Source organism: Schistocerca piceifrons, chromosome 3 (assembly GCF_021461385.2).
Source record: "Schistocerca piceifrons isolate TAMUIC-IGC-003096 chromosome 3, iqSchPice1.1, whole genome shotgun sequence".
In the NCBI taxonomy this organism is placed as follows: Eukaryota; Metazoa; Arthropoda; class Insecta; order Orthoptera; family Acrididae; genus Schistocerca; species Schistocerca piceifrons.
In genome coordinates this window covers 158,235,739-158,249,520 of record NC_060140.1, presented here as the reverse complement: position 1 = coordinate 158,249,520, position 13,782 = coordinate 158,235,739, and the positions used below count along the sequence as shown (strand labels likewise).

At 38.8% G+C, this 13,782-nt stretch overlaps 1 protein-coding gene across 1 annotated transcript in view; it reads right to left on the bottom strand.

Moving 5' to 3' along the window:
- The window catches only part of LOC124788477 (carcinine transporter-like), a 114,400-nt gene that overhangs the window by 71,271 nt on the left and 29,347 nt on the right, over positions 1 to 13,782 (bottom strand). The window contains exon 4 of the mRNA XM_047255747.1: positions 2,056 to 2,135. Within this exon, the coding sequence (XP_047111703.1) occupies positions 2,056 to 2,135 (80 nt within the window). The remainder of the gene's footprint in view (positions 1 to 2,055; positions 2,136 to 13,782) is intronic.

Genomic DNA, 13,782 nt, shown 5'->3' with positions numbered 1-13,782 from the left:
TGGGGATGTCATTCGGTTGTCTAGCATAATACGGTAGGTCACTGCAGATTCAGGTCCCTGCTACTGAGAATGACTTCAAGATTTTGGCTGAGGGTTTCAACCTTTTCTTCTCTTCTTATTTTTCTTTTTTTATTAACCACTACAGTTGGAGTGAAAGAGAATTTACTTTGCTGTTTCTGCCTTGGTAATCAGAGAAGAGCATTAAGGTCGAGGAGAGATATAAGACTGTAGATAACACAGAGTGTATGGAAACCTCTCGTTTACATGCAGCCAAGGTAGCAGTGCATGTGATGGTGAATTGTGATTATAAAGTGGAACCACAGATATAACGAAAGCACATACTTGTAACTGGTTCCAGGTTCCGCGTGTGTTTCTGAGAGAGAACTTGCAGGATAACATTCCTGTAATCACCAACTGGAAGTATAAGTGTTCCGCAAGGTTCTTTTTCTTGTCAAGAGGAAAGAGCATTCTATATTCTTGTAGGGCATGGATACATGCTGATGCCTGCTCTCAAGTTGTCATTACGTGCTCAGTCAGCACCTACTATAGAGGAAAGCCTGCGCGCCCGCTCAGTGACGTCACGCACGTAGTCTGGTGCCGGTGCTCGCAGTCCGTTTGGCCACAGCAATAGACTGTTACGGGAACCGTACGAGGAAAATTCGTAAAGAAATCTGACATACCTCTGTCATGAATTACAAGATTTCCTTTCTCAAATGACCCAGTTCTTTTGTCTGTAACTTATTTCTGCATACCTTTTAGCCCCGACGTAAAAAGTGGCTGTAATAACTTTCATTATCTGAGGCATCAAAACTCCCAAATGAATGGACCCATTTCATTGTAGTTTATTTTAAAGGTGCTTTAATGGGGATTGTCACGACTTGTTTGATGGCAGTCTGGTTAGCCGTTCAAAGATCGTCAGCTACACAAAGTGCAAGTGTTTGCCACCAGTGTGCTCTTTCCCAATACCATTCCTAAACTGTAAGTGCTGTAGTATAAATTGTAAATCTCGAAAAGGCCAATCTAAACGTCTGCAACGGTATACATTTATCTTTTATGGCTGACCACCATTCACCATTCACCATTCTTCCGTTTTGCAGTTCCTGTGTAAGACGATTTTTAATGACAAAAATTTTGATTGAAAGCCATCCGCGAAAGATTCTCGTATGCTCTCGCGGCCTTTCTTTTAGGGGTTTTGTTCTGTTTTTTAAGTAAATATTGCATCACTTTGACGCAGGTCTAATAATGTGGACGGCACTTTGCAAAGTATCACACTGGCAGCTAACATTTTACGGACACTGTTATTGCCGCTGTTTATTCCTTATGTAGCAAAATCCATTTTAAAAGCTGATTGGATGATATACCTGTTAATTAAAAAAAGAAACACGAAAATTGGGCAAATAGTGTTCGAATTATAACACCCCCTACAGAGAGGCACTGGTAATAAGCAATAGTATGAGTCGTTTCAAAAACTAACACTGCCCTGAAAGACATGTTCTACATATGTTTTAGTCCACCATTTCAGCAACCTTGTATTCATGCTTTTTTTTTTAATTTAAAGAAATTTCTCCTGTTAATATTTTTTAAGTGAAATGCAGTTCTAATGAATGATATGATATCTCTTCTCAGTTTGTGCACCTTTCCCTAAGAAAGTTTCTTTCCATTAAGAAAATCTCACTGACCTGAGATGAGTATGTAATGGTATTGCCATAAAGTTTTGGTATGCCAATACAAATTTCAATGAATTCTCTTTTCCCAGTAAGTTAACTAAATTTCCATTATGTATTGAAATTACAAGACGTCTCAAAATACAGATTACCAGGTTAGAATTTCGCTGCTCTAAACTGAATACCTTTGAAGAAAGAATGTTTCTGTACTAAGAAGTATATACTTTGAAACAAACTGTTTGCATGAATTGCACATAAACAAATTTCAACTACAAAGTAAACTTTCATTTCATCTGTTGAGAAGTTTTATGACGTGATGTGACCTGTGATGAAATAATTGTGAAAAATGAACACTTACCTTCATTTGGCATCACATTTGGGCTGCACTCACCAGTGGCTTAGATACTTCATCCTTCCGTAAGTTTGGGAAAAGGGGTGGGGGTGGTGGTTCAGCTCTATTTAGTTGCAATACTTTAACAGATCATCATTCCAAAATATATATACTGCTAATTGTTTAAAAGTGGAAAACAAGTTTCATCTACTGACCATGCTGATATGAATGAATGCAAATTAAGTAAAAAAATTCTGTGTATGAATGAATTTATTTATTTCTTTTGTTCATCTTCCATACACTCTTGTCAATAATCACTAACACATGGAATGAGAAAAATTTTAGATTATAGTGGTTCACAATAGAAAATTATAGATGTACAGCATGAATACTATGTAGTGACAAAATAATTAAGACTTATGGACACCAAGGCCAAACATTAACAATAACCACATTCTTGAGACTTAAGTTTCATAATTTTAGGAATAATAATGATAAATTTTGAACAACATTAATGATTAAATTGCTATTTTATAATCTCCAGGGTAGTAATGGAAGGTCTTTAAGTGGGACACTAAAAGAATGCAAATAAAACACTGCACCATAAAGTTTTGTGTAGGAATAATGCATATGAAAGCACTGTAGTAGAAAAATGGCGATGCATATAGACATTATATTAGGTCACCCTGTATATTGCAAGTAATTACCAACTGTAAGTGTATGTTATGTGGCAAAAATGTGTCAAGTGGTGTTGGAATATGATCTGGTTACATTAATTAAATTAGGTGAGTGAAAAGCAATTGTGACAGGCTTAAGCTTTTTTAATATTCTTTTATAAACAAATATATTCAAAAAGCCAACAGAAGGGCATACCTGAGAGTCCACCTCAGATATTTTTCTCCTCAGCAAAGATGAGCTAACAAGAAGGCACTTTATGGCACAGAGCAAGCATCTATTTAAAGAGCTCAGTAATTAGTCAACCTGAGAATTAGTGGCACTCAATAGTGCTTGTAACAGAAGTGAGAGCTGTTCCACAATTACATTACTATTAGATGAGGAGACCTGCCAATCATTATACACAAAGAAGGCCATGAAAGTACTGCAAAGCCCTCCCCTAACGGCTTCTCCATTTGTATTAGTAGTAAAATATATGCAAACATGATCTACATAAGAAAATGTTGAGAAAACAACAGTTATAACAGCTGCAGAGAAAGTAGTAAACTCAGAAAAAGAGAGGCAATTGTCACAGCATGCACATCTGCACTCATAACAGTGACAGTAGTAGAAGACAGAGGAACACCACAAACACTACGTGAAATCGAAATTTGTCTACCTAAAGAATCCATAAATACTATAGTAGCTTTTTCAACAGTAACAATTAATGAATCATTACAAATTGGCAGATTTCTCACATGTATCACAAGCTAAAGTAATAACTTCAGTATACAAAGAAAAGTGTTGCAGAGAATGTAGAGAACTATAGAGCAATTTTGCTCTTGTCTCCCATTTATCACCAAAACAAAGTAACCTTGTTTGCAAAAAAAGTGGAGTCTGCTATAGCACAGTTTGTGTAAGTTTTTCTCAAAATAATAAAGGAAGGTGATCAAAATGGCATTGTCTTGTCATTGTCAAAGGCATGTGCCATGTTGGGCCACATAACTTTATTACACAAATTAGAAATACTATGAATAAGGCATGCAGCAAAGAAGTGGTTTAAGTCATACTCAGAAAAGCATGCGAATAGATTTTTAGGTTTCACATACTATAAAAAGATTACTATTGGTCTTCTCTGCCTGCCACACCCCCTCCCCTCCCTCCTGTATGTATCATTCACCACCCAACTTCAACTGAGAAAAAATTAGTGTAAGATTCTTTATATTAAAGATTAATTTCTTTGATAAAAATTTCACGTTAGGCTATTAGTGTTGATAGCTGTTAGCAGCTGTATATTAAAATATTTATACAAACTCTCAGCCATAAGTTACAATTTGGTAAGTTTGACTAGTTTCAGATTAACCTGACTAGTTCAGCTTAAGAGGCATTTGTTGATGTGGCAATATTACTGATGACAGGTTTTGTATTAATGATTTAAAAAGAATCTAAGATAAAGATTTCAAAGTTATGTTGTAAGAGTTTGCAGTTTTCGCTGAGTGTTTTTTGAAATTTTTTTTCCATTAACCTTTTTACAGTAGTTGTTTAAAACTATATTGACACCAACCCAAACAACACTTTTCATTATTGCCTGGGATGAATGTCCATTGCAGCATACCCCATCAAATAATAAAAAGTCATTTTCGTGAAGAGTAGCAAGTGCTACTGCACAGGCAATAGCACGTTGATTCGTACAGGCAAGAAAATCTCTTTGATGTTCTTTGAGAAGTTTGCTGATGACGATATAAGTGTAGACAATCATATTTAAAATAGTGTCTGATGGGTATTTTAGTCCTCCATGATCAAGTCTCTGTATCAAACTAAAATGTTCGTTTATTGGCAACTCCTTTTCAATCACAATTTCATTAAGGCAACTCTCACATATCAGCTTCTTAATCACTGCATGAGCACAGTAGCCTGCAATGAAAGTTAAAGACGTTGCAATATCTTTCACTGAAAGAACATCGTCTTGAGTTACACTGACTTCTATGTCTAATGTGTCTGTTTCTTCAACTTCAGAAAACATAAAATTTTTTATGGCCCCTACTGTGATATTGCCATAGGAAGGAGAACATAAAACTAAATGCATTACACTTTGAATTCGAAGCTTCTTTTCTACTTCATAGACTTGTGTCACTGAAACATTGTATTGGGAACCTGCAAGCTGTCTATACTTTCCAAAACGCCACTCAAGCACATCTGTTTGTAGCTTGGCTGTCAGTAAATAGCTCATACCTAGCTCTTCAGTACAGTATCGAGCAATCTCTACAACGGCATATGTTGTATGCTGAATAGCAAAAAATGTTTCTTTTGTGAGAAACCCACTTGACAAACCTTTTGCTTTCCACACATCAAGCCAGTCTAGAAAATCTAGCAAAAATTGCATAGAAACGCTATCAGTTGTCAACGGATCCATATAAGGATTCTGTTTGTGTTTCCCTTTAAACATTGATTTCACATTCATGACATCAAACCATTTTGTTATTATTCGAATGTATTCTGCTGTTGATGGTGCATGTCTCAAATCAAATTTATCACTAGCTACCTCAAGGCCCTCTGACACATGTCGATTGAATATCTGCAGCACTAATTTCATGCTCTGTTTTTCTAATGATGTAGGGCAAAGTGATTTGAGAGACAATGTGTGACAATATTTTACTAAAGAACTGGAATCTATGTCATAAATCTGTTTCAGTGTTTTAAAAGAAGCTACAGAAAATTTATTTTCTTCCACTTCTTTTCTAACTGGAAACTGAGGATAAAACATATCTTTACCATCATTTTTTTGGTTCAGCCATACATTTCTTATGCATTTAACAATGTGTATGGCATCAATTAAAAAGAAAAGTGGGCGATTAGGATCAGATGGATGTTTAAAAACTATATTAACAGCTTTATCCAGAGAAAACATTGACATGGTTTTGCTATTGATTTTGTTGTTGTCAGTTACCACACAAAAAACCCTATAGCCTATTAGTTCAAGGCCATTTATTATGGCCAGTAGCACATCGTATAATGCATTGGATGAAATGGTTTTCACCGGTAAAATGTGAACAACATCCCTGTACAAAGACTTGACACTCTGCAACATCAATACAAATGCTGAATTTGCAGCACATTCAGAGTTATATGACATGCCCAAAACACTACCTCCTTTATATTCCAAATAAGAATTTAGATGAACTTCATCTACACTCAAAACAACATTGACATCATCGCTGTTCAAGTATTGAAATTTCTGTCTTGCATAGGACAGGAAATTACTTCCCCCAAGCCTTTCGTGAGATGGATTCACATTAAATTTGCTGCAGATCCTACGCAGAGTGCTTGGATGTGGCATTTTCATTAATGAGCTGCTACGTAAAAAATTGTGAGCATGAGATGAAATTGAAAATAGCAAACAACACAGTATCATAAATGTAGAACTAAACCTATGATTAAATTTCTTTACATTTATGAGACTAACTTGTTCATAAATAAAGTCTACCATCTCCTTTTCACTTTCCTGTAAACTGTCTTTCAGCACTCCTAGACTGTCTTTCACTATCTCTACAATACTATCTATAGAAGTTTCTGAGTGCCCACAATCTGTGTCTGAAAACTCCTGCAGTACACTGACAATTTCATGGATATTGGTTACAATTACAGGAAAAGACCTTTTTCCTAATGTCTTAATTTGTACATCTTTCTTAAACAATGAAACATTTAAATTACTATCTATAACGACAGAATGTGTGATTAATGGTGCTGGATTTCTTATTATCTTTAAAAAACAAACAAAATCACTGTGTTTTTCGATCACACTCCACTCGTTGGGCAGATCCACTTCCTTCGTACGCAACATCAACTCTTCTAAAGAACTGAAGCTGAAAGTGTTTTCATAGTCCTTCTGTGATGCTAAACTATATTGTAACGCTGCAGCTAACTGCTCATTTTCAAGCCTTTGCTTTTTCTCCTCTGGCCCTTCACGTCTACTTTCTTCCTTTGAAAGGTAGGAAGGACAGTTTGGGAGTAGTGATGGAACTGCATCTGGTCTCAAACGTGGTTTGAGAAGGGGGGCTCTTAATAACTGACCAGTCCTTTCATCCACAATTTGTGTTTCCCAAATAACATCATCCTTGAAACATCATCCTTGTGGAAGTGAACATGACATACCTGTAATTAAAAATGAATAAAAAATGAAAAAGGTGCTTACAACTGAATGTGATGACAATATTAATAGTGTGAAAACAATTTATGAATATAAAGTTAGTTTCTAGTTCTAAAATACAAATAGACTCCCAACTAAAATGCAGAAGAATGCTCAAGTGATAAACGTGGCCATGGCATAGTAACTCTATAAAACAATAACACTACAATATCAAAACACATGCAGTTACATGTCATGGCAACAAGCTCTTAAAGAGATGGTGAAATGAAGAAAGTACTTTCCCCATCAAAAATTACAAACATTGACTAATGTTTGTAGCATAATTCAATAACAGTGACAATTTTTTTTATAAGTTATCCTTGAAGCTCATATTTACAAGAGGGGTGGGATTTTTGCTTAATGTCTTGCTCTATTCCCCCCCACCCCCCACCCCCACCCCACACACACACCTCGGACACAAGAAAGCATGATGACACCAAACTCACACAGGTTTAATCCAAGAAGCAACTGTGACACAGTAACAGAATAATACAAAGTAATTGTCAACACTGTGTAACCTTTAGAACTATGAAATACTTAAAGGTAGTGCTTTTTATCAGATAGACACTGTTTTGCTTTTGATATCAGTTCATAACTTACATAAAAACTGACAGTATGATGAACTAATACATTGCCACTTATGTGCTACCTATTAGGCTAAACATGAGCACACAATTGCTTTCAAGTACTTTAGCTGTGTATCTAGAAGACAGCTGTGTAGGCCACTGGCATGTATCTGAAATTCCAGACCCAGAAAGTAAGAATTTGTAAAATCCACAAGTATTTTTTATATGTTTTCACAGTTTCTCCCTTTGCATTTTGTGATGGCCTGTTAATCCATTCATGTACTCATTCATTTTTCCTGTCTATGGTTCACTGTTAAGTCTAAAGCCTACTATATTCCCTAATAGTAACATTCCTTGCAATGACTTCAAATTCCCACCAATAATTTATTAAAAACAAGCGACTGAGACACTGTTTTTACTTCATTTTCAATTTCTGGGTACACCACATTACTTATTTTTGAACAGGCAACTTCCTAAAGACTTTTACAGTAAAAAGAAACACAAATACAGAAGCAGAATACATCGAAAATCGTCTGTATCTTAAGTGCACGTACTTAATTATAAACCGACTTTTATTCCTAACAACAGGCAGCATAAACAGTAAGTATAAAGATATACTGAGATATTTAACTACGTAAGTATGACTGTGCTTAGGCTATACTGGTTGAACTTGCAGAATACAGAATTCATATAACCTATACCAGCTAAACTGTAGAATTGCCAGGGCAAGAAAACGAAACGCTATTTTCTTCGGCACTTATTCAGTTGAGATCTGATATATTAGTCAAAATGTCGCTGACCTTCCTTACTGCATAAGTGCCTATTCTTTGTTAGCACACTTAACCTCTTTTAAGAAATAAACAAAACAAATACTTACTCTTGAACTTGAAGAAGGAGTGAAGTTATCTCTGCAAATACTTGACAACCATTTCTTTCTCATTGCTTCATCCTCCGGAAATCTAAACACGGTTACTTTTGGTCCACCGTCGTAATTTCCTCTACAATTCGGCACACAACAACGATACGGCATTTTGCAGGCAACGAAATTTTCACAGGCAAGAAAAACAGATCACCAGTTTAGTGCACAGAAACTAAACAACCAAATCACGTACACTAACGCAGGAACACCATTCACTATAATAGTAAACTGGCGCGAAACTCGCCGAACGACTATTCACAAGCACTGTTCCGTGAAACTGTTGAAGAAAGGACTATGTGTGTAGCCATCTTGTGACGTCACGCACTACGTAGACAGGCTTTCTTTTACAGGGGGTGCTGGCTCAGTCCAAGTCAGATTGTCAACTGTTATTACTGCCAGACTGTTTTATGAGGGACAGAAGCTGATATCTTTACCGTTTAGTATTTAAGACGGTAGAGAATCCTAGAATGACCAACCAGACGGCGCATGCGTTTATGATCATTTCTTCTTTAACCCTATATCCTGTGAAGATTACAATAATGTACGTATGTCGGTATTGGGATTCTCGACAGCTGTCTTCAAGTTTATTGGTTTTGCACGTAGGTAAAACTTGAGATCATCAGCGTGCATGTGGTATTTGCGAAGGCGTTGACACACAATTGACATACAATAAAAGGCTGTACTATCTTATGCCGGAACCTGGGGGACGAGTGTCGTTCTCTGTCTCTACTGTGACGTAATGGTGCCGGACATGATGCGTTGCTGGAGAGAAGTCAGGTATGATCGAAACTATTGCACTGCGCTTTGCGAGAAATCTTGGCCGCCTGTTTCATCTGCGGTCTAGGGATAGGGTGTCTGATTGCTAATTTAAACGTAATCGGTTCTGCATTCGAACACCGCTGCCGCTCGTATTTTGAATAAAAATTGGCACTGGCTGTCGAAGGCTTAAGCATAAGAAACGACCCTCATTCTGCCAACGGTCATGTCAAAGGGGGAGGAGGAGTGGTCAGAGGTTCAGGGTACTCTCTTGCCCATGGAGTGGGAAACGGCCCTAAATGCTGAAGAATTAGCAATGAACAACGACACGGAGACCATGTAAACCACTGCATTACAGTCACATAATGTATATTCGCAGGACATGTGGCCTGAAATTTAGAAAAAGTGTCATGATGATCTCTCCACTGGCGAAAGATTCCGGAATCGTCCTACATTTGTATCTCTGGGAGGGGACTGCCAGGGAGGAGGCAGTCATGAGAAAAAGATTGAATAACCGACTAAAAGATAACATACTCCAAGTCGGGACATGGAATGTCAGATGCTTCAACGTGTTAGGGAATGTAGAAAATCTAAAAGGGAAATGCAGAAGGCTCTGTCTAGATACAGTATGGGCCAGTGAAACGAAATTTTAAGACTATATGTATTTCTGGTCAGGTGAATATAGAGTAATATCAACAGCGTCAGAAAATGACATGATGCCAACGGGAATCGTGGTGAATAGTATGGTAAGGCAGAGAGTGTGCTGCTGTGAACAGTCCAGTGGTAGGGTTGTTGTGATCATAACGGGCAGCAAACCGACACGGACTGCGACAGTTCAGGTATACATGCAGCCGTCGAGAGCTGAAGATGAAGAGATAGGGAAAGTATATAAGGATACTGAATGGGTAGTTCAGTACGCAAGGGGAGATGAAAATGTAATGGTAATGATAACGGGAATTCTGTTGTAGAGGAAGGAGTATGAGAAAAGGTCACGGGAGAAAATGGGCTTGGTACTAGGAATGTGAGAAGAGAAAGATTAATGAAGATCTGTAAGAAATCTCAGCTAGGAACAGTGAATACTGTGTTTAAGAATCACAATAGGGGGATGTTTTTTTTGTTTTGTTTTTGTAGGTTAAAGAACAGTGGAACTCTATGTTACAGATTGGTGTACAGGTAAGATGTTTTATCTAACAATGATGTCAATTGAGTGCACGTTGAGTGTGTGGGGGTGGGACTTGAAGTCCCATACCATCCTCTGACGGTGGAAGTTCAAGGTACAGGCAATAAGAATCACAGCTACATTAGGTACTGTTATGGCTAGCGTATGATGGTCGGCACATATCTAGTGTTCGTATCAACACTGACAGTTCAGTAGCGGCCGTTACAGGGCTATCGTTAGCCATGGTCTGAAGCTGATTAATCGAGGATGGTGATAGGAACAGGGTCGCAGTGCCAGAGCCGGGGAATTGTGGTGCCAATGTTCCGTAAGCCAGCGAGCGTGTCGCGCAGGGCATCCCCTCTGTTAGTAGTGATGAAGAATAGGCTGAACCTTAAGAGACTGATCAGAAAGAATCAATACCCAACTAAGTGGGATACGGAAACAGTACGGAATAAGAGATAGTGGAATAGTTTAGTAGGCAGCTGAAGACGAATGGACACCTGTAATAATGAGAAATGTGTCGTATGGGCAGTGGTGCCACTTGCAGCTCGGGTTCGTGTCCGACGCCAAAAGAGGACGCGGCTGTTCGCTGGTAGTACTCTCGCTGGCGCGAGCAAGGTGGTGCGCGAGACGTGGAATGACGCGAGGAGAGCAGTGAGACGATGCGCCTCGACCTCGGTTACCGTGGCGCCTTGGACGAACTCAGAATTTTCATGTTTCACAGCAACTGGTTTGGAGCATAATTTGTGGATTCTGTGGCCAAGATGTTATTATATTCAAGAGATTAGGATATGCCACTATGGATGCTGTTTCTGATACCGAAAATTGGCCGTGGTCGTGGTGTCATAGTAAAGCACTTGTAGTGCTAATTGTGCTTCCAATGAACTGGCCTTGTGGGTTACTATGGAAATGAATACCTTTCAAGATTTTAGCTGCAAGTTATTTACTCAAGTTTGATACAGGTATCATTTTATTGCACTATGTTGTTTCGCATGCATTAAAGCAGACGTGCGTGAGAGACCTATTATTGGCGGGAGAAACAAGAGCCAAGAGAAAAGATTGACGTCGTATGGAACTATTTGACTCCGTAGCAACACACTTTGCTTAATTTCATTAATACTTGGGAGTATGGTCTCTGTCAGCATAATTCCATAGTGCTGTGCAGTTGGTCCAGTGTATAGCGTTTAGAGGTAGTATGCAGGAGGTCGAGGGTTTTATTGAGGGTAGAAGTGTATTTCTTACTACATATCATTTCCATTCTGTCATATAACACCGTTTCTTAAGCCACACATATCAGATATTTACGGGTACAGTGTTTTGTAACGGTGAGCGTAACAAAAACGGGGTCAGACAAGTCAGAAATAGACAGCTGGAATGAATGACATAAAGCAGAATACCTACAGAAACAATATTAGTTACGAGATGATAATGATGATTGCACAGTTATATAACTCACCATCTTCTAGTCATTTATACCATACTTCCGCACCGATGTGACACATTAGTAACCAGTGAGAATAATAATTTCCCTATTAATGACCGAATGACGTTTACAAATAAACACATTGTCCTCAGAGCATATGCTCAAAGTGACTCCCCCACCCACCCTCCCTTTCACATTGCTCGAAACGAGGTATCGTACGGTTCTGGACGGTTGCATTCACAGATACAAAAGCAACATGAACATACGTTATCAGTTCTTCTGCATGTGTCGGCTGAGTGGGCCACACGTGCTCCTTCAAGTGCTCCCACGAGAAGATATCCCCCGGATCTAGGTCACGTGAATGCAGAGGATATACAAGTCGACCTCCCCGTCCAAGCTGTTTCCCTGGAAACGTTCTGTGAAAAAACAGACGCACGTTAATTCCAAAGGGTGGAGGTACACCATCATGTTGGTAGCATAACCTGTGCCAAACATGAAGTGGAACATATTTCAATGCGTCAGGCAAGCAGTTTGAGAGAATCGCATGATACCTCAGGGCAGTCATACGGTCAGGAAACAGGCAAGGACCCAACTCTTGTCTCCCAACTTTCCGTCCTAGAAGTTAATGTCAAAGAGAACTTGATATCCACGGTCATAGTGACGTGCATATTGAAGGGACCCTCATGAGTGAATGCTGCGTCATCCGATCATATTAAAGGGTTCATGATGTCGTTGTTGGCCTCCTGTTGTTGTTGGAACCAGTCACAGAACTCCATCCGCAAACAGCACTCCCTAGGATGGAGGTGTTGTTTTAAAGGATAATAATAGTGGTGCACACCATACTCGTGCAGCATGTCAGCGACCGTCCATTGCGAGACACGCAGGTGCCTTGATGCGCTACGTGTAATTCCCTGGGGTTCTTGGTGTATGGCCTGCATAGTGAGTTTCTGAATAGTAGGAATATGGCGAATCAGTGGGCAACCTCTGACACGCGATGGTGAATGGAGAGACTTAGCTTCGGATGATGAAACAATTTTTATCTGGATGAGGTCGAACAGGACCTCTAGCAACATATTCACGAACAGCAAAATCAGCCCGGTTCTCAGAGTCACCAGTTACCATAACCATATTCACATGTTCACCGTTTGTGTGTTGCACACAACTGCCACGATGTTTTAGAACACAAGACGGAAATACAGTATGTATACGAATGGGCATAGAGTCTACCACGGGTGCTTTAGTCCGCAAGGAACTAGTCCCCGCCTGGTGAACACCGCATAAAGTATAAACACGTCATTAGTGAAACAGACTGCTCCACTTAACGCGCGTCACCAATCTTACAGCATTTGCTCTGGATGATTCAACCCAACTCTGCTAATTGCGAAAGGTTCGTATCAACTTACACAGTTTACGTAATGATAACGGACGTGATATTTCCACATTTCCATTGATAATAATAATAATAATAATAATAATAATAATAATGCATGAGGTACTTATTAAACAGTATGCGCTTATCACCCTCAATTCTGAAATGGGTAATTAGTGGATCCGTGGTGATAATATACATAAATTATAACAGATTTCGAAAATAATATGCAAAGTGCGTTGCTAGCCCTATTGGTACGGTAACGCCCTAACGAAATGAAATGGGCCTGAACGTGGACAGAATAACAGTGGAAATTATTAATGAGACGGTGCACAGAAAACAAGACAGTGATGCGAAATAGTTCGCGTCCATGACGTGCAAAAGGCGTCTTTAAAAACTGACCAAATAAAATAATTGTATTTCCATTTCCATGTTCACAGCAGTTATTTGCAAATGTTCTGCAGAAGGTCCACAGTAATCATAGTATGATGATTAAGATGCCAGATACCGTACCACGCAACCTACATTTAATAAATAAAAGTAAATACGCCTAGACTCGCAACCGAATCCACGGCATCCTGCATGCTAAACCAAAACACTATCCACTGCTCTAACTGTGCAACACTAATTTCCTCTGCTGTCAGATGTAGTTATCATACCTGTGATAACAATTATTTCAGACTGCTAAACTTTATCGTCCATTTACTGCCGGAAATATGCACAGGGCGAATTTTGTGAGAGACACTTTTGTATAG